The sequence below is a fragment of the Delphinus delphis genome, chromosome 13 (assembly GCF_949987515.2).
Source record: "Delphinus delphis chromosome 13, mDelDel1.2, whole genome shotgun sequence".
NCBI classification, from domain to species: Eukaryota; Metazoa; Chordata; class Mammalia; order Artiodactyla; family Delphinidae; genus Delphinus; species Delphinus delphis.
In genome coordinates, this window is record NC_082695.1 from 7527559 (window position 1) to 7544131 (window position 16573).

General features: G+C 48.9%; 1 protein-coding gene across 2 annotated transcripts in view; it reads right to left on the reverse strand.

Annotated features, from left to right (window-relative positions):
- Positions 1 to 16246, reverse strand: part of MLXIP (MLX interacting protein) — a 60301-nt gene extending 44055 nt beyond the window's left edge. For both annotated transcript variants that reach the window (XM_060027978.1, XM_060027977.1), the window contains exon 1: positions 15769 to 16246. In XM_060027978.1, the coding sequence (XP_059883961.1) occupies positions 15769 to 16181 (413 nt within the window). In that variant the 5' untranslated portion in view covers positions 16182 to 16246. The remainder of the gene's footprint in view (positions 1 to 15768) is intronic.
- Between the last annotated feature and the right edge of the window lie 327 nt (positions 16247 to 16573).

Genomic DNA, 16573 nt, shown 5'->3' on the forward strand with positions numbered 1-16573 from the left:
AGGAGGCCGTGCCCACCACGGGTAAGTTTCCCCAGCACCACCTGCCTGCTGGCTCTCAGGTACTGTGCAAGGACATCACCAAGGACAAGCCAGGGGCTGAGCTCATAAGTGGGTTCCTTGCTTTTCTGAGAAGGCTTTTTTCCCATGGAACAAAGTCTTCTGCCAAGGTTTCTTGTGGGGGAAAAAAAATCATGAATTTCAAAGCCAGAAGGAAATAGAGACTGGTCCAATAAATAGGGAACCAGCCTGGGAGAGCGCTAGGAGGCTGGGGCCAGGCTCTGCTGGGGTAGGAGATGGAGGCCACAGCAAGGGGCTCTGCGCCAGGATGTAGCCGGCGGACCCAGACGCCACAGGGGCAGCCTAACCTTGCCACTGGGCCGAGGGAGGCATAATGACCTGATCCAGCGTTTAAAACGTCACCGAAGGCCTCTTGTCTTGGCTCAGCCCCTCTGCCACCACTCTGTCACCAGTGTGGGTGGTCGGATAGACAGAACCACAGAAGCCCCACCAGTGATCACGCTGACAAGGCTGCCGAAAAGCCAGAAATCAGCATCTCTGGACTCGATGCGACAGACAGTATTTAAATCGTTTTCCAGAGAGTTGAGTCAGCTTTCCCTTCCATATACCAAGTCACACCAGCGTCTGGTTTGTGACTCGCAGGAACACGCATCCTCGACTCCCCATCTCAGGTGAGCTCGCCACAGCTGGGCAGACTCACAGCTGGAATCACTACCTTTCGTGAAGCTCAACGCTCTCCCTGCCTCTGGAAACACAAAAAGCCAAGCGATGGCATCCACCTGCTGGCGTTAGTGAGGGAGCCCTGGCCTCGGGGCATGAACATGCAAGCTCAGCCCGGGTCCGGGCATGCTGCTGAGGGGTGCATCAGACGCCTTCCGCCCCGTCCCCTGCCCTTCTGCAGGCTGAGAATGCAGCCAGCCTTCCTCTCTGCAGCCTGAGGCACAGACAAAGGCTGCTGCTGAGCTGCATACCTGTCACCACCACCTCCACACACACCTTATCCATGCGGGCAGGAGGGTGGGACAGGCCAGGCCAGGTGCCTTTTTTCCAAAGGTTCTCAGGTAAATGGTTCTTTCTGTCAGGAAGAAGAGGCAGAGGGACATTTTCAGAGAAAGTAGGGATATGATAAGGTAAATAGAACAGGGGCTCAGAAACACAAAAATATCATGAAATGTTCTCAATGACCACCCGAGAGGGTTCCAGTAAATAACAATACATTTCACTGTGTGGACAATGAAATACTATTCAGCCACTAAAAAATACTGCAGCTGAGTATTTGGGGACTTGGAAAGGTGTTCACAGTCTGTTAAACAGAAAAACAAAATACACTTACCCTGCCAAAAAAACAAAAATCCCACAAGGTCTGGAAGGATAAACACCAGGGAATTGACAATAGTTATCTGTGGGTGTTGGGATTTTTTTTTTTTCTTCCCCTGGAAGGAGACCCAGAAATACAGTCAAATTCCAAAAAGTAAGGTGCTAAACAAGCTTTGAAGATTACTTCCCCAATTTCTCAGTGAGCGTGCTTAACTGCACCCCTGAGAAGTACAAATTCTATTTCAATCTGGCTTAGAAGCAAAGTCATGGCCTTTAAGAGCCATAAAGCTATTTGCCAACACCTTTATAGATCAGATCAAATACAGACAGAAAATCCAAGAGCTGGAAAGGCTCAGAACGTGCGCAGGGTGGCTGCACACGGGAAGGTGTGTGAGTTTGTGTTGGGGGGAGAGTTCAAAGCAAGCATGTCCATTCCTTTCTTAACCACCTGAAGTACACGTACACACACACGCATGCACACACACAAGTGCACACACTCACATACACACTTAACTGGGGAAGCACACACACAAGTGCACACGCGCACATACACACTTAACTGGGGAAGCAAAGCCAGAGGCATGCAACGCAACATCAAAAGCGTAGGTTAGAAACTTTAAACAAGAGCCAAGTGAGAGGCCTCCTCAGGCTAACTTCAAGTTATAATTTTGTTTCAACTACAACCAAATCAACTGTCTGGAGTTAAGTCAAGTGATTATCCCTTTCCTCCACCCCAGAATCACCCTATGAAAACAGCCCCACCCCAGGCAGGTACGGTGGTGAAGTTAAGGGGTAACAGTCAGAAATGGAATGTAAAGCTATGAGTAACCTACCGTCCAAAAACTTCACAAAATGGAGAGTCAACCCTCCACCTCCAAGTCAGGATTATTTAAAATAATCGCCCTAGTTCCTCATAACTCAGAGTAACTGTCGACCAGGAGCACGTATACCTCTGGGGTTTACCAGGAGGAGAGTCTTAGGTTTTGTATTCAGAAGATGATGGTCCTGTGATCGCATCAACTTCAACACAGCATGAAGGGACACTAAGAGTAAGAACACCTAACAGGACTTTCCTCGTGCCAGGGCTGACCTGCAGCAAACAGCACCACACACCCCTTCATCTCTTAGGCCAAGACTCACTTCTAAACTAGATGCAACCGAGATTAAACTCATTTCCCCAGAATTCCTAATACCTGAACTCAGACATTAGGTAGAAACTGAAATGTAGAGTTCACATACAAATTCAGATTTCTTCCAATTTTCAAATATGCCAGACCATGTAACACTGAGCTCACATTCCCAAATAGCAAAAGTCGCCTGGAGCTGAGTGATGGCTGCCCCCTTTAGACCAGGCACGTACCCTCCAGTTCACGACAGATCCCTCCACTCCCTGTTGCCCTTCCATCAGGGAGGCCCAGTCAACTGCAGTTTATGCTTGCATGATTTTCATAATAAAGAAATGTTTCTCTGTAACCATGACTATATCAAAAGCCAGAAAATAAAAGACAGCAAATGTCCTCTCTGCCTTACCGATGACCACTTTATTTCCTGGTCCTTGTGGGCATTTGACTTTGTGACCCCTGACCCAGACAATGTTAAAAGAAAAAAAGGTCTTATCAGGATAACCTTAGGGTGATTTGCCAAGCTATGAGGTAACTTGGAGAGCCGAATTCCTGAGTCGATTTTAATCTAGGGGAAATGCCCAGGACAGGTCACCTTCCCAAACAGTCTCTCATTTACTGTACACAGAAGAGATGGAAGATAGAGAGTCATGGAATTTCTAGACACTGACATATTTAGGATCTTCAAGATCATATCGTCCAGTGCTTCCCAAGTAAGCCTCCCTGAAGATAATGCTGAAAACCTAAACTGTTTGGATTTTTTTTTAAGTAACAGCTTTACTGAGACATAATTTACACACCATTTTAAAAGACATAATTTACACACCATTTTAAAAGAAATTCACCTTTTAAAAGTGTTCACTGGTTTCTAGTATATTCACAATGTTGTGTAACCATCACCGTTCCCTAATTTTAGAACATTTTCATCACTCCTTCAAAATACCCCATACTTGGGCTTCCCTGGTGACGCAGTGGTTAAGAATCCGCCTGCCAATGCAGGGGACATGGGTTCGAGCCCTGGTCCGGGAAGATCCCACATGCCGCGGAGCAACTAAACCCGTGTGCACAACTACTGAAACCCGTGCGCCTAGAGCCCGTGCTCCACAACAAGAGAAGCCAGTGCAATGAGAAGCCCGGGCACAGCAACGAAGAGTAGCCCTCACTCGCCACAACTAGAGAAAGCCCGCGCACAGCAACGAAGGCCCAACAAACACAGCCAAAAATAAATTAATTAATTAATTTAAAAAAAAACCCATACCCATTAGCAGTGACCATCCACCCTTCCCTCCCACAGCAACCACTGCTCCACTTTCTGCTTTATGGGTTTGCCTAATCTGGACATTTCATATAAATGGAATCACAGCACGTGGTCCATTGTGACTAGTTTCTTTCATTCAGCAAAATGTTTCCAAGGTTCATCCATGTTGTAGCATGTGTCAGTACTTCATTCCAAAAGTTGTTTTCAATATTTTCAAACATATTTATTTGTCCATGATAAAGCCAGGTGGCCACTGTTTAAATGTGATTTTCTCATTTTTCTAACATTATGAACATTTTCAAACATACAGAAAAACTGAAAGAATCAGATGGTGAACGCCCATGCACCCACCACCTGAATGCTACGATTACCACTTTGATGTGTTTACTTTATCAAAATTCATCTACCCACCCAACAACCCATCTTATTTTGCTTAAGCAGTGGTTCTCAAAGTGTGATTTGGAGACCCCTGAGGGCCCCTGAGACCCCTTCTGGGTCCAGGATATCAAAACTATTTTCAAAATAATACTAAGAGGTTATTTTCCTTTTTCACTCTTATTCTCTCAAGAATGGTGAGGTTTTCCAGACATTCGATATTGCAGCAGACGAATGCAAAAGCAGATATGAGGATCCCGCTGTCTTCGAACTAAGCATTAACTAAGAGATTTGCAAATGGGTAAAACAATGTCATTCTTCTCATTATTTTTTTTGAAAATAGTTGTTCTATATAAAGATATGTTATTTATGTAAACATGGTAAATGGGGTTTATTATTTTTTAAAGTACTTTAACAAATATTTTTACTTTTTCTCAATTTTCATTTCTAATATAGTAAACATCGATATAATGCACAAACAAAAGCTCTTTGGGGTTCTCAATATTTAAGAGCACAAAGAGGTCCTGAGACCAAAAAGTTTGAGAGCCACTATTTTAAAGCATTTCAAAGATAAGATGCTGACATCAGTACACTTCGTCCCTGAGTTCAACATTTGTCAATGGTTCTTTTTGTTTTGGGTGAGATTTACACATAATAAAATGCACAAATCTTGAGTGTACCATTCAGAGAGTTCTGACAAATGTATACACAACCCCTTCATGATATAAAATGTGCCCATCATTCTAAAAGGTTCTCCCCTGCTTCTCACCAGCCAGTTCCCTCTTCAACCTCCCTCACAGGCAGGGACTGGTCTGATTTCTTTTCACCGTAGATTAGCTTCGCCTATTCTAGAACTTCATATAAATGGAATCAGTATATAATCTTTTAGGTAAGGCTTGTGTCACTTGACGTAATGTTTCTGAGATTCATCTGTGTTGCTGCACATACCAGTAGTTTGTTCCTTTTAATTGTTGAGTACAATTTGTTTCTAAGGCTTTATCTCTCAAAAACATGAGGTCCGTGGAAGAAAAATAAGATTGGTAACCATTATTCTAGTCTAACCCCTCCCTTCCCCTCTCACTTTTTTTCTTTCTGTACGGTTAAAGACACCCAGACTTGTGAGGCTAAGGGATATGCTGCCAACCAGTGGCACCACTATCCAGTGGTGTTGAATCCATCATCTTTCCACCATATTCACTGCCATTTCCTGTTCTCACCTTGTCAGGAAGTTCCTAGCTGAATCTGCAAGAGACCTTTACTACAGGAAATGGAAAGTCAACATCCAAATAATGAAGCTACTAGGCTTCCCTCAAAAACTTGCCTGTCAATGAATGGATAAACAAAATGTAGTATATTGACACAATGGAATACTGTCCAGGAATAAAAAGGAACAAAATATGGGTATGTGTTATAAACATGGATGAACCTTGCACACATTACACCAAGTGAAAAAAGCCAGACACCAAAGACCACATACAGTATGATTCCATTTATATGAAATGCCCAGAAAAGGCACAGACAAGCAGATTATAGACACAGAAAGCAGATTAATGGTTGTCTGGGGCTAAAGTGGGAACCGGGATTAAACGTAAAAGTTAGTGGGGTGATGGAATATTCTACAACTGGATTGTGATAATGACCGCACAACAAAAAAATAAATCAATGAACTGCACACTTACAGTGACTGCATCTTATGGTACATGAATATATCTTGATAAAGCTGTTAACAACAACAACAACAAAAACTTGTCTGTACAAGTGGAAGAAAGAGTCTTGCTCCAAGGCAGAGAATGATCCGTTTAATAATTTTAAAGAACAAAGGAGGCAATGTAAAAGACCCCGCTACTCAGCTGGAAAATAGTTGTTTAAAACAGCAAGCTAATATAATCATATACTGTTTTAAGAATTCGCTGAAAGTGTTTCATTTTATAAATTTATTTATTTATTTATTTATTTTTGGCTGTGTTGGGACTTTGTTGCTGCGCGCGGGCTTTCCTCTAGTTGTGGCGAGCGGGGGCTACTCTTCATTGTGGTGCGCAGGCTTCTCACTGCGGTGGCTTCTCTTGTTGCAGAGCACCGGCTCGGCACATGGGCTTCAGTAGTTGTGGCACTTGGGCTCAGTAGCTGTGGCACTCGGGCTTAGCGGCTCCGCGGCATGTGGGATCTTCATGGACCAGGGCTCGAACCCGTGTCCCCTGCACTGGCAGGCGGATTCTTAACTACTGCGCCACCAGGGAAGTCCGAAAGTGTTTCATTTTAATAAATAAGAGGAATTTATAAATTCACTTCCTCTAGAAAGCATAGTATCCAGCTATCTGGGCAGGTCCCATAAGATGAGGTAGTCCATTTGCAAATGGGTCAGTTACCACCTGAGCATATGAAGGGGTTCTTTAGGTTGTTTTTTGTTGTTGTTTTGTTTTTCAATAAATTTATTTATTTTATTTATTTATTTTTGGCTGCATTGGGTCTTCGTTGCTATGCGCGGGCTTCTCATTGTGGTGGCTTCTCTTGTTGCGGAGCACAGGCTCTAGGTGCACTGGCTTCAGTAGTTGTGGTGCGTGGGCTCAGTAGTTGTGGCTCGTGGGCTCTAGAGCGCAGGCTCAGTAGTTGTGGCGCACAGGCTTAGTTGCTCCGCGGCATGTGGCATCTTCCCAGACCAGGGCTCGAACCCATGTCCCCTGCATTGGTAGGTGGATTCCTAACCACTGAGCTACCAAGGAAGCCCTTGGTTGTTTTTTAAAAAGCCAGAATATTGGGTAAATATCTAGAAACTAGGTTAATTCTCCTACTTTCTACATAAGAAGCTGTTTTTTGTTTTGATGACTGTTTGTTCCATGGTGACAGAGCAAAAGAGGCTGCCTTCTTCCCTATGCCCACAAGCCACAGAGGGAAGAAGTGGTAACTAGCTTTCAAAATAGACCCTCCTATGCACAGAATATTCCTCAACAGTGTGACTGTGCTAACACAATCCCCACGGGGTCCCCTCTGCACTGCTGTTCCTACCAGCAGCCTGCTTCTCCCTGCTGTCCCTTTATGAGCTCTTTACTCCCTGGCCTCGCTCTTCACTGTTCCTCAATCGGATTCTTTATGTTCACTTCTGAGACTCAAAAGCTATTGACAAGGAATTCAGTTTCTGGAATTATCTTTCCAGATCTTGTACATCCTTCTGGAGCTACCAAATAACCTCTGCTACACTGCCTCCTCCTAGAAGGTTTGTCTGATGGTGCAGTTTGACCCCAAACACATTAGGAATGCTAGATCTGGAGAAGTTTCCTTGTAGGGCATTCAAGACCAGGCGGTACTCCTCTACCACAACCAGACCCAAGTGAATAAAAAATATCATTCGGGATATGGTAGTATACATTTCACAGGAAAAAACAACAACAACAAAACCTGCCATCCCAAATACGAGCTCAAAACGCCAAAACCTCCCACGGCCAACCGGCCCCTCATGAGGCACAACAGGGGTTAGGGAGGCAAGACAGAGCAGCTGGGACAGAAGAAAGAAGCCCGGCGCCTGGACTGGTCTAGACTGGTCGGGGCTAAGTGGAGAACTGCTCTGGAGACAGTGAGGACCTCCCTGGACACCACGGTATCCCCCGACGCTGACAGCCCCTCGCAGCCCCTTCCTGGGGAGCTGCTCCGCCCACGGCCCACGTGGCCAAGTTTAGTGAACAGCGCAACACAGCAGGGTCCTCAGCACCACTCACACCAGCCACGCGGCTGACAGGGCTCCCTCGGCTTCCTCTTTTCACCCACGGCTCAGGCCAAAAGCCTCAGGGTCCCTGCTGATTCTTTCCTTACATCCCCTAGGTCCGATCCACCAGCAAGCCCAAAGCCGCCCTGCATCCAGGCACTTCTCACCACTTCCGAGGCTGCCCCCACTCTGGGACCCACGTGCGCTCCCCCTGCCTTCCATCCCCTAGTCCCCACTGAGCAGCCTCAACAAGCCAACTCCCCAGAGCAATGAGCAAATATCCTGACCTCTTACCACCCACCAAGGCCCCTTCCCTCCTCTTCTCCTACCACTCACCCTGCCCTCAATGTTCTAGCCACGCTGGCCTTCTTCCTAGCCCCGGAATGTGCCAAATTCATTCCACCTTGGGCCTCTGCCTCAGGCTCTTCCACCGCCTGGAATGACTACCCACGTCTGGTTCCCACTCGCCACTCAGGTTTCAGTTCAACCTGAAATGTCACCTCGTCAGAACACTTCTCCGACCCGCGGAGATACGGTGTCCCCCACCCTGCCCACCCCCATCACTTTCCATCTCCCAGCGTGTTTTATGTTCTTTATTGCAGTAACGATATAAACCTGATTTGCACACTGAATCCCCCAACTGACAACAAACTCCATGATTTTACAATACCTGTAAGTCAGCTCATTGTGCCGTACACCATAAATGTGTACAGGGCTGTATGTCACCTACATCTCAATAAAACTGAAAGGAAAAAAAGAATATAAATGCCATGAAGGCAGATGACTAATCGGTCCTGTTTACTACTGTACCCTGAAGGGCTAGAACAGTGCCTGGCACACAAGAGAGGCCTGATTAATACTTCTGGAAGGAAAGGGCATCCTGTCCAAAGGCCATGGCTCGACTCATGCTCTGGGGTCCCTGAGGTGCTGCTCAGAGAGGGAGGGCGCTGCTGGTCTCCTTCTCAAGTACCTGAATTGGAGACGATGGACTAATTTAATTAGACAATTGGCAAAGAGCACTGACAGTAATGGGAAGCTTTAAGCAGGTCTGTGTGCGAAACACAGGCCACGGGCGAGCTCCAGTCAGGCAGACGCAGAAGCTCCCAGAAGCAAAAGCTTGGAAGCAGAGAAGAGCAGGACAGCAGGTGAGAGCGCCAGCTGGAAGCAGAAGATCCCAAAGAAAAGCAGAGCCTGAGAGAGGAGCTGAGTCACTTGATGGGGGTGAACCTTAAGGGAAGGGCAAGCTCCCCCTACCGAGGGCCCACAGTGCCCTGGGACCCAACTCCAGTGTGCACTGAAGCCCGGCAGTCCTGGTAACCCTGGAGGCTCATGGGAGTACCAGCACCCTTCCTGACCCCTGCACTAAACCCCCATCACACGCGCTAGCACCAGAGGGTCCCTGATTCACGCGGCCAAAAGGGCTCTGCCTAAAACTCAAGCCCTGTGGCCTGGAATTCTAACCACAGACAGAATTCCAACAAGATAGAAAATACCTAAGATATTTGCTGTCTGAACTGCACATTTTATACCCAAGAAGTAACTCAATTCTGGGGAACAGGAGCTCACACTCTGAATTTTTCATCAGCCATATAAGAATCCTTAAAGATAAGTACTATTAACTTTCTACAATACCCTACTCTAGAAACTGTGCTAGGGAACCATGATAAGACCACTTTACAGACTTTGTTTTATATCGAGGGCCCTCCTATCACTAGATCCCCTGAAGTGGTGCCTAATACAGTCAGCACAGCTTGACATAACTGCAGGGTGGGCTGCTATGCTCTCCTGTGGGGGAAGAAGCCTTAAGAAAGACTTTTATACTTGTGTTATGTGCTTAAAAACATCATCTCAAGAAACTTTGAGACCAGTCTGTATTAGTTTCCTATTGCTGCTGTAACAAATGTCCACAAAATGAGTGGCTTAGAACAACACAAATTTACTGTCTTACAGTTCTGGAGGTCAGAAGTCTGAAACGGGTCTCTGGGGCTAAAATCAAGATGTCAGCAGCGCTGGGTCCCGTCTGAGGACTCCAGGGGAGAATCTGTTTCCTTGCCTTTTCAAGCTTCTAAAGGTTGCCCATATTCCTTAGCTCATGGCCCCTTCCTCCATCTTCCAAGTCAGCAACATCAGGCCAAGTCCTTCTCCCGCTGCTCCCTCTCTGGTTCTCTTCTGCTTTCCTCATCTACTTTTAAGGACGCTTGTGATTGGTTACACTGGGCCCACCCACATAATCCAAAATAATCTCCCCACTTTGAAGGCAGCTGATCAGCAACCCTAGTTCCTCTTTGCCATGTAACCTAACATATTCACAGGCCCCAGGGATTAGGACGTGGATGTCTTGAGGGGCCACTCATCTGCCTACAGCCCCAGTCCCTGTGGGTCACAACACAAACACTACCCAGCAAAACAACACCTCGTTGTCCCACTCCACACCAACACCCCTAAAGCACTGTTCCACAGAGGGTGTATTTGTCTTTGCAGAGCTGAAGATAAACAAGGTTCACCAGAGGCAAGTTTCTGATGTTGGCCGCTTAGGCCCCTGAGCTTCCCTTTTCAATTCCATATATAGTTCTTAGCCACCCAGTACGTGCCAGACAACTGTTAGGCTCCGTGGGAAAGTCAAAGGTGAAGAGAGCAGGAATCTTGGGAAGTCAGGTCTATGGAAGAATACCACACAGAACCAATAAGGTTGTGGATTTGCAGAGGACTGTGGCATTCACTCCCTTCGAGAAAGACGGCAGGGCCACAGTCTCGAAGGAAGGGCAGGATTTTACCAGTGGGGAAGGGCAGCCCGAGGAAGGGCATGGAGCTGCCTCAGGGCATTTGTTTTCCCCATCTTGGTTTCTCCCGCCTTACATTCCTAGAGGAACTGGCACTTTCACCTCCTCTCTTACAGAACTGCAGGCTTCTGTGAGCAGATGAGGGAGGTGACTTTTCAACTCCTTTTCAGCTCCCAGAGACACCGCCTTGGACAAACTGCCTCACCTCCCAGCAACAGGGCAAATTAACTTCTGTGCTCAGGTTTTCTTTCCTTTTTTTTTTTTTTTTGTAAGTTTTAAAAATAGGAATTCCATCATCACCTGCCTGAGAGGGTTATTGTGACTTAGGACAACGCAGCAGAGACTCCAGGAGGGCGGTAGTTGCTCAGCTGGTGCGAATTTTCTTCCCTCCTCCCACCCTAGCAGATGAACTCCCTCCACCCTCCCCTCCAACCCCTTTCCCCGGGCTCTTCCCAATTTGATCACCCTTCTTCGCCCTTCCATCAGGACGGCAATCAGCCATTCAGCCTCTACAGAAAAAGGAAATTTGGTCCTGGACTACCAACAAGGAGAAGATAGGCAAAAGGAACTCTGGGGCTTCCTGCATGATTTTTGACAGTTAACACGGGGAAGGGGAGATAGGTATGAAACCCCAATGTCAGGGGAAACTGTCCACACTGATCCCGATTATGCAAACGCGCACACACACACACACACACACACACTGGCTTCGGCACCCTGCTTGGTGCTGCCGTTGGACCTGGTTCACGTTGTTTATCATAGCCCTTGCTAACTGTTTACAACTGTCTGTTTATCTGTCCCCCACCCCAGGTTTGTGAGTTCCTGGAGGACAGAGACGGCCTTTTCTCATCTCTGCAGCCCGCACTCCCATCTCAGTGCGGCCCTTTAATGGACACCATATTATGATTAAAGACCAAAGAAAGCGCAAGAGAAGAGAAACTGCTTCTCTTCAGCATGGTTGCAGAAGAATAAAACTAATTTAGTCATTTGTGTAAATGGTTCCCACTTACAGCTAGTTATCGCACCTAGGATTAGGAAGTTCCTCTATGGAAAACTTAAAACTTGAAGGACGAGATGCTCTAAACCTTTAATACTTGGGGATCAGGAACAGAGGGTTACTATACATACGTATACAGGGTTACATTCTAGAAACTTGTATCCCAAGGCTATCTTACAGGTCCAAATTAAAAGGTCTCCTCAAATATCCACTGGAGCAGAAATCCACTGTCCAGAAAGCTACAGCTTATCTTTAAATACATAAAAGGACTGTCTCTCCCCCCACCCCCCAGACATTCACACCAAGGCTCCCTAACGAAGAGTTACATAAAAAGAGAAGCGATGGGCTTCCCTCGTGGTGCAGTGGTTGGGAGTCCACCTGACATTGCAAGGGACATGGGTTCGAGCCCTGGTCCGGGAGGATCCCACATGCCGCAGAATAACTGGGCCCGTGAGCCACAACTACTGAGCCTGCTCTCTAGAGCCCATGGGCCACAACTGCTGAGCCAACACGCTAGAGCCCGCGAGCCACAGCTACTGAAGCCCGCGCGCCACAACTACTGAAGTCCACATGCCTAGAGCCCGTGCTCCACAGCAGGAGAGGCCACCGCAATGAGAGGCCCGCACACCACAATGAAGAGTGGGCCCCTCTGGCCGCAACTAGAGAAAACCTGTGCGCAGCAACGAAGACCCAACGCAGCCAAAACTAACGTACATTTAAAAAAAGAGAGAGAGAGAGAAGCGAAACCAAAACCAACCACAAAAAGCTATCTACTAGATGTGTTCAGAATCCACGAGGGTGATTTACATGTGTGACATTCCTCACAGTGTTAAGAGGGCAAGGACCATGAACTATGTTCTAGAGTGCACAGCTCCTTTGTGGGGCCTTAGAAAGTATGGACAAACCAAGAATGCATCCATTTAGCATTTGTCAGGCAGGCATTTGAAAGCCACACTAAAGACCCCAGTCAGATACGTTATTTCCCTCAGTTTACAGATGAGAAACTTGGGCTCCTAATAAATGTCAGCTGAATGAGGACGCAGAATGGATTCAGCCCATTAAACCTCCTCTTGCCTCTTATTTGTCAGGTACTAGACACATCCACAGACATTATCTCAGTTAATCCGCACTTCCACCCTGCAGCGGAGCTTTATCCTCCCCATTTTACAGTGGCAGACAGGAAGCCTTAGAGAAGGTAAGCCATGAACTTCTAAGCTCTGCCTTGGGGAGAGGCGACTTCTTCCCCTCCCAAACGTCCCAGTAATTGAACACACACTGTGGGACCAAGGCAAGATGTTTCACTACAGGGCTTCTTAGCATCACAGTGTGGGAAGGACAGGGATGCCAGCTGCATGAAGCTGGAATCCATCCGCACTGTCACTTGCCCAGGTGGACCACGGGGCACATTCACAACCTAGTCCCAACTCCTCAAAGACCCTATTCCCCCACCTGAAGTCAGTCTTGCCAAAGATCCTTCAGGAGTGCATGTTCAGGAACAGATCATATTCAGAGTCCCTAGGCCACTTCACACGACTGGGGAAAAAACAACCACAACTTCCCCTGCACTTAGTTCCTCCCCCAAAGAGCTGTTGAGCCTCATCTGGAAACAGCTGGGAGGCAGCAGTTAACAGGAAACCAACCAAAAAAAAAGCACAGAGTGTACCAGGGAGAGTTAGGCGGCTAGAACGAAGAGGCCAGGGGACAGACAGGAAGTTGAAGTTAGAAAGCGCCTAGGCCACAAACAGTCAGACAGAAGAGGAGGACCAGCTGGCCTTCCTCTCAGCCCCAGGAGCAGAAAACCTGGAAACCAGTGGTGAAGGCTCACACCGCACTGAAAGGGAAGTCAGGCCACCTCTGGGGTTGACTCTTCTCTCCTCCCTGCCCCCCATATCTCAACCCCCCTTCTCTGAAAGCCAGCTAGTGGTCGTGCAGGACAGCTGAGGTCAGAAACTCACATCTGTTCTCACGCTGCTTTCTGGGCCAGAGGCTACAGCCCAGACAACTGGTTTCGAGTCACTCCTCTGTCAATCTGTACCCGGGTTCCACACTGCCGACTAAACTCTGGGGCCATCCAAACGAGCCCCAGGCGGAGACACAAAGAGCATCTTCATGAGCAATTACTAGGTGGACACATATCAGGGACCTGCAGTGGCAGGACTCTACGTGGGGAATGACAGCAAAGCAGGAGAGCCAAAGGGGCTGGCGGTCTTGAAGAACCAGGTGAGCCTCAAACCAAACTAAGGGTGCATTTTGCAACCAAGACAGTTAAATGAGCAATGGACAGCTGCCAAAATATTTTTGAAAGAAGTGAAAAAAAAATACCATTACTAAAATTCTTTGGTGTTATTTAATAATAAGCCTTTAGGTTATCCAAACGGAGGGCAAAGCGGGGAGACTGGTTTATTTTTCCTTTAGCAGAGCTTAGGTGAGTGCTTTCGAGCCCATGCCCCCTGCTACGCAAGCAACCATTCTCTCTTTGTACGCGGAGAAGTTTATATTAAAATAAAGAAGAGGATTAAGTTCGCTTAATAAAGCACATTCCTGTCTTTCACCTCCAATTTTGTTTGAAAGGGCTCTCTCACACTGTAGCATATGCTACAATCTAGTTGCGTTTGATTCCAATGAAGTGCTCAAAATTTGAGACTGGGTAAGCAGGGCTAAACGAGGGCAGAGGGCTGCAATCTCAATGCCGTTTGGTTTTTTTTTAAAAAAAAAAAAAAACAGAACATCTTCACAGGCTCAGTGCCAGCTCAAACTGGCAAGACCAGAGAATCAGAGCAGAGCCTAACCAATGTGCCACGCAAGGGGGGTTGGAGGAGAGCTCTGGGTAATGTAATGCAGCCATGTGGCAAACAAACCATCAGGGAAGCCTTCAAGAGAGGAAATGGGGGCGGGAAGAGTGGGGTGTGTTTCAGGAACATAACAAAGGAACAAGTTGACTAATCATTTATTCCAGAGGGGAAAATGCCACCCAGAGCCATGTATATCTAGTGTTTCAACTTCAGGTAAATGTGCACCTTGGATATATTTGGGGTTCCCTACTCTCCAAAAATAGGGGGGAGGGGGAGGGTAACGTTCCTACTCTTCTTTACACTGCTTCTGGAGTCTCCAAGGAAACTTTCCCTGTGCTGCCTGCAGACTAGACCTGAGACAACCCCAGCCAGTCCAGTTACTACTGCAGTAACCTCCACTCTGCGGAGATCCTATCATGAGCTTTGGGCAGGGCTGGGCTGCTCTGTACTGCAGCTAGTCCACAGAAGTTCTGTTGCTGAGGCAGAAATTATCGGAAGCAAATACCTAACAAACACACCGAGAAAGGGAGAGTGGAAGGCCACGTTAACCCATGAGGACCACGCATTTCTGTGACTTAGAAAAAAGGGATCTCCGCCTAGAGCCGGAGCCACAGGTCAGGATGGTGCCTGGGATGCCTGCCCTAAACACTGACATCTCCATATAACGTTTCAGAGCCAGCCAAAGAACCCTCCAACTTGCCAGGAGGACAGCCTGCACCTCCAAGAGCTGTGGCTCCAAGTCTTCCTAGGAGGCAGCCAGGGCCCCTCCGAAGTTGGGGGAGGGCTTCCCAATAAAGGGGATGTGAGAGGACCCAGCCTCCCTCTGCTGGGGCAATAAGAAAAGGAGCTCACACTCTTCTGGAGCAACTAATTATGTGCCAGGTACTGGAATAAGCACTTTACCTGCTGTTCCATCCCCACAGCAGCCAATGGAGGCAGATACTACTGTCATCCCCTCTTTATAACGGAGGAAACAGGCTCAGAAATTTGACTCAACCATTAAATACTGGAACCAGCGACTTTAAGCCACCCTGGACAGGTGGTCCTAACCACTACTGGCAATTGCTGGAAACACACAAAGCTTTTGGGGGAAGGGTGGATAAAGTCGGGTAACACAAGGTACAGCCTGTATTGACACCTTTTTCTTACCCGAAATCGGTGGCCTCGGAATTGGAGGTGAGGGCCTGCATGGGGAACGTGAAGCCGGAAGAACCCAAGCCCTGCTGACAGGGAAGAGGCCAGGAACCCCCGCCCCTCTCGCTTCCACTAGGGACCCCAGACCCATAAACCCTCCCGAAGAGGGAAGACCCAAAGGGAATGCCTGAAGCAAAGAGATCCCCAGGCGGCCCAGCCCTCCACGCTTGTTTTGTCAAAGGGAGCTCCGCTCGAGAGGTGGGGCCGGCCGGGTCCTACCTGTAGGCCAGGGTCATGCACTCGAAGAGCTTGGTGAGCGAGGCGTCGATGGACAGGTGGCAGGAGCTGGTCTTGCCGAAGCTGTAGGTCTGGCACGTCTGCTTGTTGACCGTGTCGAAATCGTAGCCCTTCTTGGGCGGGTGCTCGCGGTGCGGCGACGACACCATGAAGTGGCCGCTGTGGATGATCTGCTGGCGGCGCGGAGGCTCTTCGCTGCCCGACCCGGCCTTGGGCGGCAGTGGCGCGGCGCTCGCGTGGCCCCGGGCCGGGGTGGCCGCGCCGGAGGCGGGCGGCGGAGACGGCTCATCCGTGTCCGAGTCGTCGTCGTCCTCGGGCACCTGGGGCTTGAGCAGCACCGCGCGGCCCCGGCTGCGGGGCCGGCGCGGGGAGCACATGAAGACGTCGGCGGCCATGGGGGGGCCCGGCCGGGGGCATCCCCCGGAGCCCGGGGCGACGCGCGCGAGGAAACGTGACGGGGCGCCGGCCCGGCCCGCGCGCCGACTGTCCGCGAGCGCGCGGCGGGGCGGGAGGGGGAGGGCACGGGCCGTCAGGGCCGCCTCGGCGCCGGCCCCGGCGTGACGTCACCTGTGTGTCTCGGCCAATCGGGCGCCCGCTTCGGCCTCTTAAAGGCGCAGGGGAACCTTTCCGTGTCTGGGCGGACAAAAACGGGGGGCAGGGGTAGGCGGAGGCCACGCCTCCAGGTCCCGCCCCTCGCCACCCCCTTCCCTCCGGGGTGCTGCGGGACTTGGTAACCGGGCGGTGCCACTCTCCAGTGTCTTGGCCTAGGAGAGGCGTTGGCCGAGCG